The 20,776-nt window shown below is 56.3% G+C and overlaps 1 protein-coding gene across 4 annotated transcripts in view; it reads right to left on the bottom strand.

Moving 5' to 3' along the window:
• Window positions 1-15,510, bottom strand: part of Tmprss6 (transmembrane serine protease 6) — a 33,388-nt gene extending 17,878 nt beyond the window's left edge. Inside the window, exons 1-8 of one of the 4 annotated variants that reach the window (XM_004845673.4) lie at window positions 15,301-15,510; window positions 13,609-13,724; window positions 11,601-11,788; window positions 8,226-8,359; window positions 7,473-7,540; window positions 6,841-7,025; window positions 6,581-6,622; window positions 548-752 (exon numbers count right to left, since the gene is read on the bottom strand). In XM_004845673.4, the coding sequence (XP_004845730.1) occupies window positions 548-752; window positions 6,581-6,622; window positions 6,841-7,025; window positions 7,473-7,540; window positions 8,226-8,359; window positions 11,601-11,787 (821 nt within the window). In that variant the 5' untranslated portion in view covers window position 11,788; window positions 13,609-13,724; window positions 15,301-15,510. Of the gene's footprint in view, window positions 1-547; window positions 753-6,580; window positions 6,623-6,840; window positions 7,026-7,472; window positions 7,541-8,225; window positions 8,360-11,600; window positions 11,842-13,608; window positions 13,725-15,300 lie in introns of those variants that run through there. The other 3 variants (XM_021259044.2, XM_004845672.4, XM_004845671.3) reach the window with 3 other exon arrangements.
• Between the last annotated feature and the right edge of the window lie 5,266 nt (window positions 15,511-20,776).

Below are 20,776 nucleotides of genomic sequence, written 5' to 3'. Positions count from 1 at the left end.
ACTCCTCTGCTCAAGAACTTTCAGTAGCTCCCCATTTATCAAATATGAAAGTCCAAACTGCTCTTGGCACTCCATGCCCTGTATGGCTGGGGGCCAACCAGATAATACAGAATGATTGTCATGGTGACTGGAATTTCCTGGGCACTTGGATGTGTGAGGATCATAGCACAGACGATCTGATTTAAATTCTCACAATAACCCTGCTAAGCGTCATTATACTCTCATTTTACAGACAAGAAAACTAGGGCCCAGAGAGGCCAAGTAACTTGCCTTAGGGCACACAGCCAGGTAGCAGCAGAGCAGGAACTGGAAGTCTAGGCAGCTGCCAGACTCTGAAATCTTCCAACCAGCCATGTGGCCTCCCTGAGCTGACCTTAGGGGTCGCCCGGAATAACTGCTCTGTTACAGATGGGGAAACTGAGGCTTGGGATGGAGGCAACAGGACATTTCGGGACTCCCTTTCCCTTTCCTTTAGGTCCCTTGTCTTGCTTGCAGCATGCTGACTGTGACTCTGACCCCACCCAGCCCTGTCACTCCCAGGACTCACGAGGTAATGAGCTTCTTTTCCAGCGGCCCAGCTGCGTCATACATGGCCAGGCGGTCTCGGCACTCGGCCAGGGTCCACTCCAGTCGCACCTTGAGCATGAGCTCTTGGGGACCCTGCAGGTGCCACAGGCAACTGGAGGCCAGCTGGTCGGGGCCCTTCAGCTGAAGGGCCTGCCCCTGGCCCACGTAGCTGTAGCGGTAACAGCCTGGAGGGGAGAGGGACAGACCTCCTGACCCCAGTTCGAGGAAGGGAGCTGGGGGCTGGCGGCCTGGATGGGGGCCCAGGTGCACCATGCTCACCTCCCAGCCTCCCTGCTGCTTCTTTTTTCAGCCCCTTATTGCGCATTTGCTCACCAGTCTGATCTCTCACTCACTCATCAAACGCACCGAGCTTGCAGGCCAGGTGAGCACCAGGACAGAGGGCAGGTGCTGCCTGGGAACCCCAAGGACAGCGGAGCAGATACAGAGATGGGTGACCAAGGCTCAGGAGGTGAGGGCTGTGAGCCAGCCTGTACTGGGGTCCACAGCTCTAGCACAGAGGTTAAGCGAGGGAGCTCTGAGGAATCTGAGTCCAGCAGATGCATTGCCAGCGAGAGCAGGAGGCAGACCCGATCACAAAGGGCGAGTGTTGCCACTCTTGAGGCTGTGGGAGCCACGGAGTTGTAAGCAGGGCTGGGTACCATCTGGCTCGCACCCCAGACCCCCCTGGAGGCAGGGATCAACACTGAGTTGGGGAGACCCTTGAGGTAGCTGCACAGTGAGGGGCCAGGGCGGCTCGGTGGGGAGAGGGAAGGGCCTGTGTTCTGGAGGTGTGCAACTCGGCACCTGGAGGGAGGAGCGGAGTCAGCTATCCTGGAACAGGGCAGGGAAACAGTTTGTGCTCAGGAAGTGTTTGATACGTGCGGGGTCTGTGTGCAATGCCTTGACCCCCATTCCTGCTCTCAGTGGCTCCATGGATACCTTCCCTCCCTCCTTCCCTCCCTCTCTTCCTTCCTTCTTTCCTTCTTCAGTACAGGGATTGAACCCAGGGCGTCATGCATGCTAGATAAATGCTCTATCACTGAGCTACATTCCCCAGAGTCTTCCTAAATTGCTCAGGCTGGCCTTGAACTTGCAATCCTCCTGTCTCAGCCTCCTCAGGCACCACCACCACCACATGCATATTTTCTATAACTGAGCCCATTTTACAGATGGAGCCAGGCAGATCTGGGTTCACTTAATCCCCACTGAACCCTCTCTGGACCTTGGCTGTCTCATCTGCAGACTGAGGGTGATCTGCTCCCCCTTGTGGGGGCATCACAAGGCTTAGCATGATGCTTGTGCCAGGCACACAGTGGGTGCTCAGTAAAGGGAGAGGCTGCTCTTTCGGTGGGTGCGGGGAGAAGCACCTCCTCGCTTGCCCTTCATCCTTAAGCTTTGTTGCCATCCCGGACTTTTTCTGAGCAGCTGGAGGCATCTGGGCTGGGCCCCAGGGACCAGCAGGAATCAGGCAGATGTTCACCCCATGTACCCGCAGCCCCTTGTGACACTCACCCACCATGAGCCTGTGAAGTGGGAGCCCCGGTGCTCTGCCAGGTGACCCTGATGGTTGTCCTGTCCACCCACTTCTCAGCAGTGTGACTCTGAGCCAGTGGCTCAGCCAGTCTGAGTTCTTGCAAACAGATGCAGCCATAAGCTCTGCCTGCCCTCCTAGGTGCTTCTCTGTCCTGACCCTTGGCCATCCTGACCCCAGGGTGAGCAGACCTCCGCAGGGAGCACCTGGGCTTGCCTCGGAGGGTATTTGCCAGGGGAAGGAGCAGGGTCTCTGTGGGCAGCTGGGGAAAAGTGCTTGTCTATTTCTAGGGGAAATTTTTTGGCCCGGTACTGAGAATTGAACCCAGGCCCTTCACACTGAGCTACATCCCCATTTTTATTTTATTTTAATTTTTTTGGTACCGGGATCAAACTCAGGACCTTATGCTTTCGAGGCAGGTGGGGGCACCACTGAGCTAAGTCCCCGCCCCGCCCCCCCACCCCCCCTCTCCCCCCCCTTTTAATTGTTATTTTAAGACAGTATCTTGCTCAGTCTCTAAGTTGCTAAATTGCCTATTCTGGGCTCCATCTTGCCATCCTCCACCTCAGCCTCCAGCATGCTTGGATGATGGGTGTGGCATGCTGATGCCTGTGGTTAATCAGAAACATCTGTGGAGGGCCTGAGATTTTTTTTTTTTTTTTTTCCCCCTCACTCCCACCCCACCCCCACCTCATCTCCGGGAAGAAATCAGTCAAGGTGCCTTGTGCATTCGCCTGTCCTGATGCCCCTGCTCCTGAAGGTCCTGAATCCCCCAGGCCATACAACTCCTTCCTTCCTTCCTCGCTGGGTCCCAGCACTCCGAGCTGTGTCTCCAGGGTGCTTTGGACCTCCCCTGGAATCTCCCTCTGCCCCTGGGCAGATCCACCTTCCTCTTCCCCTGGGGCTTCTATTCCCTCACTGGCATTTGGTGCTCTGGGAATCTGTTTATGAGCCTGCCTCCCTCATGTGGCTCAGAGTTCCTCCAAGGATGGGAGGGGGACAGGGTCACCCTCAGCAGGGCGTGGCATAGAGGAAGCTCCCACAAAGTTGGCTTGAAGGATTTGAACCGTGCCCCTCCCCTTGGGCTCTGCCCTGGAGGGCAGGGGATCTGGACGCCCGTGGAGCCACTCAAGGATAAGCCCAGAGCAACTGCTAGAAGTGTGGGGATGGGACTGGGGTGCAGCTCCATGGGGGAGCACTTGCCTGGCATGCTGGGGGGCCTGGAAAGAAGAGGAAGAAAGGGGGGAAGGAAGGAAAAGAAAGGTGGGCACATGCAGACACGAAGCACAGACGTGCACTGCGGGAAGGCCACGTGTGTGCCTGTGCCCAGGGCGCCCACTCCCAGGCGTGTGGTCCAGTAACCCACCCAGGCCCACTGGATGGTGGTCTTATTATAACATAGACAGGCAAGGCAAGCAGCAGGCAGCAGGCAGCTGGAGAGGCGCCCGGCCCAGGTACAGTCAGGATGACCAGGCCTTCGTCACACATACAACAGCCTGCGGTCAAGTTAGCAAGAACCAGGTGGACCATGAAGCCCAGGGATGTGACAAGCGAGGTGACCGATGGCCACTGTGATGACTGCTGCTTTGTCCTTCTCACTTTGTTCTTGGGTAGGACAGAAGCCAAGAGGCACCTGCAGACTCAAGCTTGCTGTGCCTGACTCCTCGTAGGCCCGTGCCTAGTTTCAGCAAGCTGGACTTGGTCTAGAGTTAGCCTTCGTCCGACTCAGAGTGGCCTGAGCCCTGGTCATTTTTGGGTACAAAAACTCCTAGGCAGAGTCCTGTGGCCTCCTACTTTCAGGTCCCCTCTCAACTGTTTGCAGCTATTTCTCTCTCCTTAATAAACATTCCTACTGCCCACCTCCTTCAGTCTTCTTTCGACAGACACCAACCCTTACATTGTGCCCTTACAGCCTGTGCTCCTCTCTCCAGCCAGCAGGGCAGCGCACGTGACCCCGTCCACAGAGGGGCCTTGCCATTCATTTTAAAGAGACAAAATTGACTCACAACTCGGATCTCCACTGCCAAAGGCCAGCCCTCGGGGAGCTGACGGTCTTCTCAGCACTCCCAGGGAGGCGCTGGCTTCTCCCACTGTCACGAGTGTTTCTCAGGGGGGCAGGGTCCCCCACAGCCCATCTGCACTTCGCTCCCTCCTGGGGCTGCGCTTTGAAATGCAGACTCCTGAGCACCCTGCAAGACCCTTGGACTCCCAGGAGGGACGGCAAGTTCTACCCTGTGACTCTTTCCAGGGGTTCCTGGGAGCCCCAGAACTTGAGAACTGTTGGGATAAACCAGAGAACAGGAAGCCTTTCTCCTGTGCGAGAAAATCCAAGTTTCCAAGTGTGGAAATAAAGCAAAGAAACAGCGGTAATGAGAGCCATTTGGATACCACACTAGAGTAGGGGCTCTTGGTGTGGGGGCTTTGTCTCCTCGGGGTGCACAGTGGAGCTTTCCGGAGCCAGGACCCCTGCAGCCCTGGCACCCAGCGGCCTCACATAAGCCAGACACCAAGAAAAGGAACGAACATGCATGATGAAGCCACTCTTCCAATTAAATTTGTTTTGGGGGAAGTAGTTATTTTTTTTATAAAAATATTTTGTTGATATTAATGGGCATGTTATCTTAACATAAATTAAAAATGAATTAATAAATAGCTTTTCTTTTTTGAGACAGGGCCTTGCTTTGTAGTTCAGACTGGTCTTGAACTCACTATGTAGCTCAGGCTGGCATGGAATTTGTGGTGATCCTCCTGCCTCAGCCTCCCTAGTGCTAAGCATACACTTATGCCACAGTGTCTGGCTCCTTTTTCTTTTTTTTTTGTAATATTAAGGACTGAACTGAGGGCCTTAGCACTGAGTTACATCCCCCCACCACCACCCCTTTTTGAGACAGAGTCTTGCTAAATTCCTCCAGCTGGGCTTGGATTTGTGATCTTCCTGCCTCAGCCTCCCAGAATGCTGGGATTACAAGTGTGGACCACCACACCAGACTAAAAATGGTTCTTAAACATCTCTGTTTTAGCTCCTATAGTAAATATTGACACCTACAACTTCTGTAAACAAAAACTCTTTGAAGTCCTCAATATTATTTCTAAGAGCAGCACAGGGTTCTGAGACCAGACTCTCAAGAGGTGTTATCCTACTTCAGCGGTCAGCAAACTTCTGTGAAGGACCAGAGAGTAGGCTTCTGAGGCTTTGAAAGCTGAAGCAAAATTGAGGCTACTACATAGGTACTTTTAGAACAAAAGAGAAAATGAAAATGAGAAAATGAAACACATGTCCCCATCGTTTATCATTGTGAAATTCATTGTTAGCTGACGGGCCACATAAGAGCAGTCAGGGCAGACCTGATTGGCCCACAGGCCATGGTTTGCGACCCTGCCCCAATACAGAATCTACTGAGCCCCCCACCAAGGTCTTGGGAGTGACTGTCCTGACCCATTATGACCACTGGGGACCCAACCCCAGCTCTATAGGGTTACATGTAAAAGACTGGTAAGCTGCAAAATATTGGGTCACTCAAAATTTTTGGGTCACTCAAAAAGATCACCCAAAAGTTATAATTGCATTTCCTGGCAGGACACCAGCCAGTTTTGTACATGAAGTTGGCAATCTTATCCCAGCCTATAGGGTACAGCAGCCTAGGCAGTGCGCTGCACAACTCTAGAAGTTGCCAGTCCACAGGCAACAACGTGAGCAGCACCCCAGCCTTGTGTAACAGGGAGGCCCAGCAGGCAGCTTGCTTCCCAGGACCCAGCAGGAAGACTGTGGCCTCTTGGAGAAAAGCAAGGTGACTCTAGCACTGTGGTACCAGTGGGGAGAGGGAGGTGATTAGCCTAGCTGAGAAGGGATGGAAAGAGAGGAGGGGGCATCCTTGAAAGCGACAGAACTGCTACCTCTAAAGGACCAAGTTTTTGTTTTTTGTAGTACTGGGGATTAGAACCCAGGCCCTTCACACTGAGCTGTATCCTCAATCCTTTTTTTAAATTTTAAGACAGGGTCTCATTAAGTGCCCAGGCTGTGCTCAAACTTGAGATCCTCCTGTCTCAGCCTCCTAGACTCCTAGGTTACAGCCATGTGCCACCATGCCTGGCTAAAGGACCAAGTCTTACATCCAAACAAACTGATGTATGTTGGATTTAAACCAGTTTTTCTACCCTCAGTGGAAGCAGTGTCTTGTGGGAAGTTGACTTTCAGGATAGAAAAGCAGAGTTAGGTTTACCTGTGCCAAGCCTGCTGCTCACCCTCACACGCAGCCACACACACTTGTGCACAGGACACACACGCACACCAGCACCCGCCTTCCCCTACACGCCCAAGCGTGGCACTGAACCCGCATGGTGCCCACATGGTGTTCCCTGGAAGTCCCCAAGCCAGGCTCCCGGGACCCACGCTGGAAGCCACTCAGCCCCCAGTGCTGGACCAAGCAAAGAAAAACTCCAACTCAAAAGGAAAATGGGGTAGGAAAACAAAAAGGAGCGTACCCAGCGTGGAATTCAGCGTGACTATGTCTTTTACGCTGGCTTCTGTTAAAAGGAAACGAACAAACAAATAAACACTGACAAAAAATAAAATAAAATACAATGAAAATAAAAAGAGAATGCTGCTAGAGCCAGCCTTGTCTGAGCTCTACCCGAAAGGCTCCCTCCTATCTGCTGTCCTGACTCTGGGGCCCCTGGGGGACCCACCAGAGCATCCCCCCCTGCCCTGGGAGAAGCCCCGCCCTCACCCTCCCGGTACTTACCCAGGATCACGAGGCCCTCAGGGTCCACCTCATACTCAGCCATGTAGGAGACAGGGACCGAGCTGTTGGCCACGGACAGCAGCTCCTCCACCAGCAGTGCCCGCACCATCTCGGGGCTCAGCGTGGGCTGGAGGTGCTCTGGGATTTGCAGGATGAACCAGAAGAAGCAGGTGAGGGATCCCTCACTAACGCGGGCAGAGCAAGAGGTACCAGGTGTTAGTCTCTCCATCTGATCCCCGCCCAGCACCTGCTGTCCCACCCCGCAGGTGGACTGAGCACTTCCTGTGACCCTGGTAGCTCCATACCAAGGCTGAGATGCATGCTGTGGTCTGCACAGTGAGTGGCAGAAGCACATGTGGATAGGACGGGCCCTGAGGCTCATGGTCAAGCACCCCTCCCCACCTGGCCTCCCCTGGAGCAACCAGACTTGCCCTGCCCCAGCCCCGCATTCATGATTCTGCAGACAGGCAACGTGTGCTCACGAGGGGTCACCCTTGGGAAGCCCGGGTCCTGTTCTGTGGCCTAGAGTCCCTGTTCTAAGGTTGAGGGCGTTGCATCAGAGGCTGACACCCCTCTTCTCTGGGTCTGAGGTTCTAGAAGAGGTGGTGAGGTGGGGCCTGGGGACAACTCACCCGAAGGAGTAGACGGAGCTGGAGTTGTAGTAAGTACCCAGGCGGGTGCTGCCAATGAGCTCTTTGAGCTGCGGGAGGGACATGACAGCCCTGTGGAGGGACTGTCTTCCGGGGACAGCAAGGCTTTGGAAGCCCCTTTCTACGCCCGGCTTGATACCCCCAGCACACACCAGCTCTCAGGTCCAGCTGTGGCCCTGCTACCCCAGCCAGAGTCACCCTCAAATTCTGCAAAGGTCATGGAAATGATGTTCCCATGAATCACCTCAGTCTGCAGCAGCCCTTCGGCCATATCCTGGTACTACGGCCCCCTTGATAGGGGAGGGCATGGAGAACCTCGGTTGGGTCCACCCCAGCAGCCCTTGTACCACAAAATAAGGCGAGAGGTTTATTCGGAGGTGACGGTGGCACAGCCATTGGGAGGGGTGGGACTTTGATGGTGTCCAGGGCACCGCTGTGCCTTCTCTAAGGTCATGGGCCACTCCCTGTAAGAGGCAGGAGCGGGGGCCGATCCTAATTCCCCCACCGACCCCACCGTGGTGTGGAACCCAGGGCCTCACCAACGCTATGCAAGGTCCCTCCCACTGAGCCGCACCGGGGCCCAGAGTCCTGGGACATCTGACCGAGCGTCTGCTACACACGCCTGACCCCTGGAGCAGGTCCCCTTCCGTGGTGCCCAGGATGGGCTGTGCCCCATCAGCTTGGATCCGAGCCCCACCCTCGCCCTCTTCCTGCCCCTGGTCCTTCCTTCCCTACCATCCTCTGGGCTTTGGCGGCTTCGCTGCGGAAGGTGCTGGACTCCCGGCGGGTCAGGTCCTGACAGAAGTGGCGATTGAGCACCCGGAGGCTGCCGGCGTACACCTGGCTGACCGTGCCCTCGGCCCTGTATCCTGTCCGGGAAGGAAGTGCAGGGTGACCAGGGAGCAGTCGGGAAGGCTCCTCCGCTCCCTCCTCCTCCAGCCCTCAGCATCATCCTCACCACCATGGCCATCAGTGGCCTGCTCTTTGTCATCCTCATTACCACCATGCTCATTCAGAGTCTGCCTGGTGACAAACCAGCTCTGAGGTGCCAGGGAAGCACAGATGGTGACCCCAGGGCTCCCAGTCAGAGGCTGACACAGTGAGCAATCCAGGGCACACTGGCCACCCAAGCCAGGAGAGCCACACAGGCCCAGAAGGTCAAGGTCAGAGGCTGGCCCTCGAGGCATCAGGCCGTCCAAGTGCCCCATGTGACATGCACTGCTAAACCTCACTGGGGACAGCCCTGGATAAGACAGGTGTTACTCCAGCAACGGCGCCACATATGGGACCTGTCTGTGCAGAATGACACCAAGAAGCACAAGGAGCTACTGAGGGGATGTGACACAGGAAACAGGCCTGGCCACAGTGACCTCCAGCTGGCAAGTGAGGACTGGGAGACTCTAGATTGGGAAAGGAGATAAGGGAGGGGAGGGATGGAACTACAGCATGTGCAAAAGCCCTGAGGCCGAGGGATTATGGTGAAGACCAGGACTAAGAGCCTGTGTGGCTGGAGCAACTGGAGAAAGGGAGGAGCAGCAAGAGGCTGGACTGTGCCAGGGCCAGGCTGGAGTCTTGACAGAGGAGCAAAGGAAACCGTGGAAGGTTTGGGTCAGTGAGCAGATTTAGCCATGTGGAGCATTGGTGACCTATGGCTGCTGGAGTTGGAGGGGAATCGGAGTCCTGCTGGAAAACTTCCCAGACTGGGACTGGAGGCTGCAGCCCCTCAGACAGCTCCTGCTAGGTGTGGGCTGTACAGGGTACACTGAAACAGGGAGGCATCCTAGGGGACACATAGGCGGCACTGCTGGAGGACAGAGGGGGTCCCTGCTGGTGCTCCGCCATTATGTGGGCAAAGAGGGTGGGGTCCAGAGCCTGGGGCAGGGTGGAGAACCCCATAGTTCCCTTGGCCGCAGGGATGGTGGGCACAGCTGAGGGGTTCCCTCCGGAAGGGCTCATTTTCTCACAGAGCAGGGGGCAAAAAGCAGGGCTGGAGGAGCAAAAAGAAAACATCAAGTCCCGGAGGGAAGGGCAGGAGAGGGCAGGACCAGGGAGACACAGTTGGTGGCATTAAGGGGGGCAGCAAGAGCCCTGGGGAGCAGCAGGGCCAAGCCATCTGCTCCCCGCTTGGGGCTGATGTGGCCTCACTAAACTCTGCTGCTGGCCCACGGGCCCTTCCTGATGGGCAGGGCGCATCTCTGACCCGTCCGCCAGCCCAGTGCCCAGTATGTGCAACCAATCCCGCCTGGCCAGGGAGCTGCCCAAGGAGCGCCCTGAGTGCCTCCTATACCCTGAATCCCTCCAGGGTGGCTTTACCGGGGTGAGTCTGGGGAATGCACGTTCCATGGGTCCCCTCCCAGGGCTGCAGAGAAAGACAGTTGGCAGGTGAGTTCCCAGTCCTGTGGCCCAGTGCTCCAAAGTTTACCCTGAAGGCTAATTACCCTGAGACCCGAAGAGGCCTCCGCAGACCCATGCTATTTGGGGCGCTGGCTCCCCGCCAGTGGTGAGGTGCACACAGCATCTGTTCCCGGCAGAGTTGCCTGCTCTGAGCAGCATCTATGAGTCACTGCGAGTGGTCAGACCCGGGAATCCCAGCCCCGTTACTCCAGGGTTTTGGGTCCCCCTTCTGAGCTGGGCCTACCCAGATCTGTCTCCCTGGTGGCTGCTCCAAAGTGGGCCACTCAGGTCCCTCCAATGGGCCTGAAATTCCACTGTGAGGCTTAGTGGTAAGAACACTGTCCAGACAGGGGCAGGGGCCTGCTCCTGCAATCTCAGTGACTCAGAAAGCTGAGGCAGGAGGATTTTGTGCCCAGCCTGGGCAGCTTAACAGCACCCTGCATCAAAATAAAAAACAAAAAGGACTGGGGATGTAGCTCAGTGGTAGAGACCCCCTACATTCAATCTCCAGTACTGAAAAAAAAATGAACCCACCAAATTGAAAACATATTTACACAGGTAGGCCGGACATGGTAACACACCTACAATCCGAGCTACAGTACTTGGGAGGCTGAGGAGAGAGGATCACAAGTTTGAGGCCAACCTGGGTAACTTAGTGAGATCATATCTCAAAATAAACTTTTGGGGGGCCGGGGATTTAGCTCACCTGCCTTGAAAGCGCAAGGTCCCGAGTTCGATCCCCGGAACCAAAAATAAATAAAAAAATTTAAAATATCTGTGGATGTAGCTTAAGGCAGAGTATTTGCCTAGAATGTTCCAGGCCCTGGGTTCAATCCCCAGTACCACAAAAAAGAATAACAACAACAACAAGCCCTCTCTGACCTTTTCGGGCTCTTAGCAGGAAGCCTCTAATCACCTAGGCAGACTGGGTTTTCCCTTCTGTGGCTTCCAGGCCCCTCGGCTTCCTCTGTCCAGGCATGGGCCGGGCTGTGCTACAATCACTGTGTCCCCAGAACCTAGCATTGGCGCCCATGCAGGGGAGGCACATGGCACTGGGCAAATGAATGAGTAATGTCTGAGTCTCCTATGGTGCACAGGGGGCATTCTGTCCGGTGCGCTATGGTTAATTCTCTCTTGCCAGTCATAAGAGCTGAAGGGAGCAGCATCTCCACCGTTTCAGGGAAACCCTCGGTAGATGTCAAGAGCATCTGCACAATGACCGAATGGGGTTCGGGTGTGTAGGCCCAGCTGCCCCAGGGGCTGACATCAGGGAGAGAGGGCCAAGCCACAGACTGGGCAGAGGTCCCAAGCCTGGCTGCTCTCCAGTCCCTTCTCTACCTTCCCCTCCCATTCACAAGGGGCCCTGGAGGCCCAGAGGTGCTGGAGCTGTGGACTCCTCCCTGGAGCACCAGGCTGAATGAGCAGAGGCACTAATTGGTAGCAGATACCACCCAAGCCCTGGGCTCCTGCAGCATAGCCAGGCTGGCTCTGAGTCATGTTTGCCCTCAGCAGCTGGCTGGTTCTGAGAACTGGGTGCTGGAGCAGAGGTCCAGCAACATGCCCACCTTGGGACACAGAGGAGGCCAGGGAGGGGGAACACCTTGCCAAAGTGACACTGGGAGTGGCCAGGCATCTCCGACCCTGGGATCCTGGTCTGCCCTGCGGGTTCCCCCAGCCACCCTCCGGCCTCCCCTGTGCTTCTCCCTAGTGTGTTACCTAGGAAATACCAGAGCATCACCCCCGCTGAAGCCAGCACCACCAGGGCCAGTGACAGGGGCGCCAGGCGCATGTAGTCCCGGGCTTTCCTCTTTGAGGCCTTGAACATCCCCTCGGGCTCTGCTTCCTCACTCTCGCCTCCATCACCCTGCCCGCCAGCAACCTGGGGGGCCTCAGCCTTGGGCATCCTGGAGGGAAAGAAGCATAGTTGGAAACAGCCTGACATCTGCAAGGATCCTTGGCCGAGCACGGAGAGCTTGATCGTGGCGGAAGCATGACAACTGCAGGTGGCATTGCCACAAGGCAGGTGCTGAGCTGGCTCACGGTGACGGTAAGTGACCCCGGAGCAGCTCCAGACAGCAGCAGCAGCAGCCCTGGACGCCCGGCTCAGCCTCAGTTTGCACCAGCCGCCTCTGCGCAGAGGACGCTGGAGGCACTGGCACCTGGCCACCCATAGGCAATGCCCCAGACAGAACCAGGACCCAGGCACGGGCCCTGGGGACCTGTCCTCTCACCCATGGCTTCCCCGAAAAGCCGATACCCCAGCCCTGAGCCAGCGCTGTGCTGGAGGGGACCTGGCCCTTCATGGTGTCTGGTCCCCAAGGTCCCCTGACCTTCTCAGGGCCACTTGGGCCCAAGGAAGGGAACACAGTTCATACTCCCTCAGTGCCCTCCGGTGACAACTCCTGTATCATCATTTAATCCTCACTTTGTCCCTGGGGGGCTGTGGGACCATTGTCCCCATGCCGTCTTCCCCATCCCACTCTGCATGGGCACCTCACACTTGTTCTCTCCCTTAAATCTCCAAACACCTCTCCCCTCCCTGCATCCACCAGACAGATGAGGAAACTGAGGGCGTTCTAGCAACAGCTCTGTCCTAGCTAGCTTCTTTTTCCTAGTATGATTTGAATATCTGGCAGATAAAAAGCACCAAAGCCCAGAGAGGCTAAGCCTCTTGCCCAGAGTCACATAGCAGGTAAGTGGGGCTTGAGTCCAGGTGTCTGTCTCTCTGCTCTTTCCCTGACGCAGGGACGCCTCCTATAAATGAGCCAGCTGTTAGCTAATGAATCATGATTCAATAGCAACTGGATGTCAGCCCTCTTCGGTGCCCGGGTCTGGTGTTTTATCTTCAGACTCTTCCAAGCAAACTTCGGAGTTTCTGGCCTCTCAGGCACATTGTCCTCAGGACAGAAAAGCTCTCTTTGTCACTCACCCACAGGGCAAGGATTCCAGACCCCCAGAAATGACCTGTAAATGCCACTGCAGCTTTAAAATTCACCTGGGCTCAAACCACTGCCACCTGGACCCCTGGCTCTGCATCTCGGCTGGCTCTTTGGCCCCTCCAGCCCTCCTCCACATGGCACCTGCCCTCCAAACCTTGCCCCAGATCTTCAGTGGCCAGCTGCTGCCCACCTTCTCTTGGAGTCATAGCATCTGTCTCGCATCAGCCCCGGGGCCCATGCCACCCTGCCTAGACCTCGGGGCCTCTTCCCAGGCCACCCGCCGCTCATGGGTTCCAGGGCTCAGGGCCCCCTCTTCCCCTGGTAGCCTTTGATCAGATCAACAGTATGCCTGGCACTAGGCCTTGTCTCTGTCCCCCTTTAAAAGGCTGAGCCTGCAGCTGGCCACTTCTGGAGTCCCCTGGGCAGTCAGCATGAGAAGGAATGCAGAAAGCAGCCAGGGCTCGGCAGTGCTTTCTCCTGCATTCGCTGCCTCCCGGAAGTGGGACTTGGGCAACACCCTGGCCCTTGGAGTCCCAGATTCCGAGGCAGAGTCACCCTGCTTCTGTTCAGCATCCACACAGATCCAGGCCTGTGCTGGGGTGAACAGAGACCTCTTCCCATCCTCTAGAGGGTCTCATCCAGCAGCAGAGAGGGTGACGGCCACACTATCTTGTCTCCCTTACTATTCAATGTGCATCTCTCCTGCTATTTTCGGGGTCCAGCACGCCCCACCTTCCAAATGCCCCCAGAACCCATGTCTCCCATTGTTACCCAGACCACATCACCTGTCCCCTTGACTCCTGCAGTAGTCAGTCACCTGCAGCAGCGAATTCCCACACAGCAACCAGAGCAATGTCTTCACCCCGTGCTGGCTTGCAAGCCCCACATGGCTCCCATGCACCTGCAGCACAGCCCAAGAGGCCCCTGCTTGTCTCCTTGTCCCCTTTCTCCCTCTGCTGCAGCCACACTCAACCTCTTGCTGGCCAACACATCCACCCCACAGCCCTTGCACTTGCCTGGGATTCCGGGGCCCGGGATGCTTTTCCTTCAGGTTATCTCACAACCTGCGCCTTTACCTCCCTCAGGTCTTTGCTGAAATGTCACCCCTTCCCCTCTCTCTGCTGCATTTCTCTTTGCAGCCCTTCTTGAGAGCCACACTGCATGATATGCTTGTGGGTTACCTGTCACCACCCACTTCTCCAGCCGCCTTCCTCCCCTGCTGATTCCCGGGGCTGTGACATTGGCCTCCTCTTGGTTATGAATCTAACAGGGAAGAGGACAGCAATCTTGATGGACCACTTGCTGGACGCAGCCCTGGGCGCAGAGTGTCACTTGGACCTGGAGCAGCGTGAGTTCACATTCACTGTGGAGCTCTCCTTGCCCGGCCAGTTCCCAGGTGGCCTCTCCGCACTCAGCGGAGATGACAGCTCTTCTGGCAGCTGTTCCTTCGGTGCACAGGGCCCACATGGGTATCCTTTCTCCCCTGACCTTGAGCCCCCGGAAGGGGGAACTGTCCCCCTATTGCCATGGCCACCTTCTCACCTGCTGTTAGCACTTGGACCCCACCTGTCCCCTCCCCCACTCCCTCCCCATCCTCCTGCCCAGTGGTGGGTCCTCCTCTGCCCACTGGAGGCTGGGGTCCCTGGGGCTGACTGTGCCTCCTGTCAATCCCGACCCCCAACTGTGCAGCAGCTTCGTCCCAGGCCATGCTGTAAACTGGGGTTCATTTCTCCTCTGGAAGCCTGGCGTGTGTGTTTTGTTGCCTCTATTTAATGACTGGGGAAACTGAGGTAGGCAAAGTCACTCAGCCAGGGCCCATCAGGGATCTGATCTAGGACTGAGAGAGCCTGAGGAGGTCCTTGCCGTGAGCTCCTGAAGCTGTGGGTCCCTGCATGGGGGAAAGACTGGAGGGGGTCCCTGCCACATGCATAAATGCACTCACAAACTCACACAGAGACAAACACGGGCCGAGGACACACACATGCTTGCTCACGACACAGACTCAAGGTGCACGCCCCTGCTCACGTGCATGTGGATGCATACACACACACATGGCCCACTCAGCCTGTGAGTCAGAGTCCTGTGCAGGGCCCACCATGGGGTGGCACGCGGCTCTGGGTCCGTCTGGCACCCCAGACATGCAGGGAGGCAGCCCATCCAGCCATGCGGTGCCAAGAGGAGGGTCAGCCTGAGAAATCAGGCCTCTCCTGTCCCTGCCCCTGGAATCCCAGGCCACTCAGCACCGACACTGTGCCCCTCCAGTGCCAGCACCTTCTATACGGCTGGGCTTGCCCTGCCTCAGCTCTGTCACTGGTGCCCTTGCTCACAGGTCACTCTCTAGCCAGTGAGGCCCACAGGTCTGGCCTCAAAGCAGGGCATATGGCTCAAGCCCTAGAGAGCCATTTTGGCTGCCAGAGGGGACACTATCCCATGTCTTTCATAGGTTCCTGTCCCTGGTTCCTGAGTGCCCTGCTTACCTCCTGGAGTGGCGGGCCTGCACACAGACCTCAGGAGCGCTGTTTGTCCAGGCCAAGGTTTCTCCACCCCCACCAGGCCGGCCTGCGCTGGATCAATGGCCCAGAGCCATGGCTGGGGTATCTGGCCCTTGTCCTCTGTGGCCTGTGGCCCCAGGCTCCATAGGCCTCCTGCCGGGTCCAGGACAGCACTGGGACTGAGCACAGGTAAACAGGCAGGAGGCAGGAGACAGAAAGTGCCCGGCCCACTCTGCCCGCCCCACCCCGTGGACTCCCCAGAGGCTGGCAGGCAGGTGTAGGAGACCTGAGCTCTCCCCCGGGGCTGTTGCCTGGTGACAGTCCTGCCTGGTTACAGCCCCTATCCCCAGGAGCATGAGTGTGGCAAGCTGAGGATTGGGGGCTGTACGGAGGCCTCTGCAGGGGCTCACGTGGGTCTGCTTACCTGGACAGGTGAGATGGAGGAGTCCCTGGTAGGGAGAGAAAGAAGGAGGTCGGGTTGTGCACTCCAGGGAAGGGAGAGGAGCGAGTGAAGGTGGGACAGGGTTTGATGCCATTTTCCGTGGAGCTGGGAAATGCAGTACTGGAATCATAGTATTACCTTACTCTGTACAGAGTCCACTGCCCATGATGGTGACCTTGGACCACATGTGGGCCTCGAACACTTGGGACACAGACAGTGTGAGCTGAGATGAGCTCAGGAGTAAGATGCTGTGACAGTTTACCGTGGCTGTCAACTTGATGGCCTGGGAGAAGCCTAGGAGATTAGCAAAGCACACTTCTGGGAGTGTCTGGGTGGGCTGTGGGAGTGTGGTCCCCAGCCCCTTCCTGTCTGGCTCCCTTCCTGGTCCCTCTGCTTTCTGCTGCCAGGAGGTGGGCAGCTCTTCTCCCCCATGCCCTCCCTCCATGCTATTCCTGCCCTGGACCCAGCAGCCCATGGACTGAAACCTCAAAATCTGTGAGCCACATTAAACCTTTCTTCCTCTAAGTTCCTCTCAGCAACGTGGTCACAGTGATGGGAAGCTGACTGATACACATCCAGGCCAGGCTTCTAAGACTAGTACAAGAGCAGAAATTGATCTCCATAATCATTTTTATGTTGATTGCATGTTGAAATGGTAACATTTCCCTAGCTTGGGTTTAATAAAATGTATTATTAAAATTAATTTCATCTGCTTTTTCACATTTTCGTGTGACTACCAGAAAGCTTAACTTGCAATCGTGGCTCGCGTGATGGTGCTAGGCCAGAGCACTGCTGTGGGGATGTGAGTCTGACCTGAGTGTGCACCAAGGCAGGTGGCACAATGAGGATGTCCCGTGTCATCCACAGCCTGACAGGCATCTATCACAGTGAGGGGGCTGACTGTCCACCTGTGCGTTTTAAGGCCAGAATCCAAAGTGTGTATGTGTGTGTGAACTATGCCTGTGTGGAGTATGTGTATGTGTGCAGTGTAATGTGTGTGAGGAGTGGATGGTGGAGGATGTGTGTGCAGTGGGGCTGTGAGTATGTGTTGATTGTGTATGTGTACACAGTGTGAGGGTAGGGATGTGCACATTAGGAGTGTGTGTGTAAAATACAAGCATGTATAATATGTCCGTGGCATGAAGTGGGGGGAGGTGTGAAGCACAAAAAGTGTATGTGTGTGAGAGTGTGTGTGTGTGTGAGCTCAGTGGGGACCATGTATTTGTGGACCCTGGGGTATGAGTGTAGAGTGTAGGGTGTAGAGTGTGTGTAAATGGGTGTGTGGATCCTGAGATGTGTGACACGAGCAGTATGTGTAAAGTATGCAGTGTGTGTGGAATGTGAGCTGTATGAGAACAGGTGCGTGCATGGTGTGGAGCGTGCAGCATGTGGGTGACTGCACACCACTCCATGAGGCCACTGGTGTCAGCCAGACCTGGCCTGGAGCTGGGGACCTGGGCTCTGATCCCTGATTCTAGACTGTCAGGTGCAGGCCTCATTTGATGGCCAAGGAGAGGGAACCGGAGGCCCAGTTTTGGGGGCCAGCCAGTCAGGACTGGGCTGGGACACCCCTCACCTTCACTGCTCCCCTGAGGTGTGACCCACAGGGCCTGATCCTGACTTTATCCACTGTGCCCCTCCCTGGCCCCAGGACTCCTCTGCCGCCTCCTCTCTCCCTGGGCTCTGGACTTGGAAACTTCTAAGGGACAGGATTTTGGCATGGGAGCAAGGACAGTGTGTGAGTGGGGACAGATGGCCTGAGCCCTGCCTCTGTGTCCCTCCCGCCCCCAGAAGGTCAGATGGCCCAGGCCCCGCCCAGGTAGGCCAGCAGCTGGACCGTCTAGATGCAGATGTTGCACAATCGATGTCCTCTGTCCCTGACACCCTGCCATCGATCAGCCAAGTCTGGGGGAGGGGCTGGCTCCAGAGGACAACAGGGGACACTACAGGAGGCACTGGACACCGGGGGCAAGGGCTTTCTGTGGCCACAAGAGTGACCCTGTGGTCCGGGCACTCGTGTTCCTGCTCACATGCACACAGGGAACAAAATCTGCACCTCACACCAATGCTGGCCCGCAGCATCCCCAGCTCCTAAGTTCCCGGGGTCAGAGAAGCCACTTGGAGGCCTGGCCCATGTGGATTGGAGGCCAGGTGACAGGGCAGAACAGGGGTCAAGTGACAAAGATCCAGCTAGGGTTGGGGAGCCAGAAATCCCAGTCCCCCCACCTGTTAGGGACCAGACAAGATGCGTCCCCTACCTGGGCTGCTCTCTGTGGCCTTGGAACAGGGGACAAAGCTGGGTTGTTGAGGGCAGGAAAATGTCAGGTGGCTCCAACTCCCGTCTGACTGGTGACCATATAAAGGGGGGATTTGGGGACAGAGACTCGCACACAGGAGAGCAGCCCAGGGCATGGAGGTGAGGTCAGGCGGTACCAGGAGTGAGGCCACAGCAGGGTCCCTCGTGCCCACCAGAGGCTGCTGCACCAACACGTGCATCCGGACACACAGCCTGTAGAACCACCAAGGCCGGCATCCCCACCCAGCCTGTGACCGAGCTGTGCGCTTGGTCACAGCAGGTTCAATTTTAGTATATGTGCTGCCAAAGCGAGCACTTTTTTTTTTTCTTTTTCTTGGTATTAGGGATCAAACTAAGAACCTTGTGCTTGCGAGGCAGGTGGGGTGCCACTGAGCTAAATCCCCAGCCCCAGTCACAGCAGGTTCAGCAAACACACAGGGCGCGCTTGGAGCATCAGCATCGGGTAAACACTGGACACCACCTCCTGCGGTGTGTCTGGCTTCCTCCCAGGGCCCTGCACATGGCTGGTGTTCATTCAGAGTTGACTGAAAAGCTCCAGAGTTGCTTTCTTTTGTCTTTCTTTCTTTTTTTTTTTTGCTTTTCAGTAATGAGGATTGAACCCAGGACTTCACTCCTGAGCAGATCTTTTAAAAATTTTTATTCTGAGACAGGGTAACACTAAGTCACTAAGTTGCCCAGGCTGGAGTCAAACTTGTGATCCTTCTGCCTCAGCCTCCCAGAGGACTGGGCTTACAGGCGTGCACCACCACTCCCACTTTTTTTCTTCTTCTTTCCAGGGCCTTCCAGCAACATGACGGAGTGGCCTAGTGATAGCTCAGCCACAGTGGCAGATGGTGGGATGTCTGCCCTTGGTTGTGCTCACAGAAAGCCCTGAGAGGAAAGGTTCTACCAACGCATGTGCTGCACAGGCCCCCACGTCAACACTTGCTTCCTGAACTTAACTCAGTGAGTGGTTCTCAAGTGGTCCCCACCCCTTCCAACCCAGGGCTGGAGACACAGGAGGAATTAACCTTTGTCAGGTGAACACATGATGGTGGACTTCTTGTATGGAATCACAGCAAGGACATGAGAGCTGGCCCTTCACAGTCGACCATGAGACATCTCCAGCCAGGCTTGGACGGGAATGTGTGCTTCCCCTTAGCAGAAAAAGAGACTGAGGCTCATGGGAGAAGATGGCCTAGACCAGGTCGCACAGCCCATGGCAGTGGAGCAGGATCCAGCCTGGGCCCTCGGGTAGGGCGGTGTGAGGTACCCTCCTAACCAGCAGCCACACATTGTGTGACTCAACCAGCAGGAAATCATCCTCTGGAGATCTGGAGGCCAGGAAATCTGAGATCACTGTGTCCGTGGGTGCCTGTCTCCGTGGGTGCCTGTCTCCCTGGAGGATGAAGGGGTGGGTTCCCTCCTTGCCTCTTCCAGCTTCCGGTGGCTCTAGCAAACCTGCATTCCTTGGCTAGCAGCTGCATCCCTCCAATCCCTGCCCTCATCGTCAGAGGCCCTGCAACTCTCTCCAATGTGCCTCCTACAAGGGTCCTGGTCATGCTGGCTCAGGACCACCCTAGTCCTGTATGATTTTGTCTTCACTTGCTAATATTTGCAAAGATTTTGTTTCCAATCCAGGTCACATTGGCAGGTCCCAGGCGGGCAGGAATTTGGTGAGGACTCTGGCCAAGCCAGGCCAGGGACTGATGGCCTATGCTAGTATGGTCACACTCACAGCCCGGGGTCGGGACTTTGGTGTATCTTCTTGGGGGGCACAATCCCGCCGATTCAGAGGAGGGCAGGGGCGGGAGCAGGCTGGCTGTGGATGCTGAGTGTTAGTGTTCTGAGGTCCCAGGAGGCCCCGAGTCCTCAGTCACTTTTGACGCCTACTGCCTCAGAGCATACACAGACCAGGGCAGCTCTGCCACCAGGAGGAAAGGAACTCACTGCACAGAAGCCACCTCTGTCACCTCTGTCCACTGCCAGGACCCCCACGGCACTCACTCTTTCACTAAATAGGTGCTGAGCCTCAACACAGTGCCAGCCACAGAAGCAAACAAAGCCCAGTCCCACCTTGAGGAACACAGCCCGTCGTAGGAGACAGATGACGGCATGGACAGTAGGCACTGGGCAGGAGGCACTTCCGTCCAGCCTGGCTCACAGCACTCAGGACAGAGGGCCATATGTAGGGAGGCTCTGAGGAGCAAGAATCCATCAGAGTAGAGGCCCGGCAGAATGCCCCTGGGTTCAGCCCCTAGGGGAGAGAGAGGGAGAGACAGAGAGGAAGCAAAGCAAAGCAGGACAGTGGCCGGAGAACGAGGCCTTAAGGGGCCCCACGTGGGTAGCCTGTTTTCCTTCATCTATCCAGGGATTCAGGCTCCCTAAGGCTCTCTAGGCCTCCAGGCCAGGGGTCTCCCAACCCTCTTAGGAAGCAGGCTGCACAGCAAGTGAAAGCTCGCCTACATTTCCAGCCGCCCCCTCCTCATATCACCACTCCTGTGGGTCCGGGGCAGCATTAGATTCTCCTAGGAGTGTGAACCCTGTGGGGATCCAGGTTAGGGCTCCTCTGAGTCATCCTGAAACCACTACCCTCCCTGTGCGGAAAATTTGTCTGGTGCCAAAAAGGTCAGGGCTCTGGGCCATAAGAGCTCTCTGATTCTAAGATACCCCTGACCAGAGCCAGGACTGGCCTCCTCCACATTTCCCCCATTTAACAGGTG

Source organism: Heterocephalus glaber, unplaced genomic scaffold (assembly GCF_053883595.1).
Source record: "Heterocephalus glaber isolate CG9 unplaced genomic scaffold, H.glaber_assembly_v1.0 deba00001444, whole genome shotgun sequence".
Lineage (NCBI taxonomy): Eukaryota > Metazoa > Chordata > Mammalia > Rodentia > Bathyergidae > Heterocephalus > Heterocephalus glaber.
The sequence above is the reverse complement of the archived record's forward strand: the minus strand, read 5'-3'. Positions and strand labels throughout refer to the sequence as shown.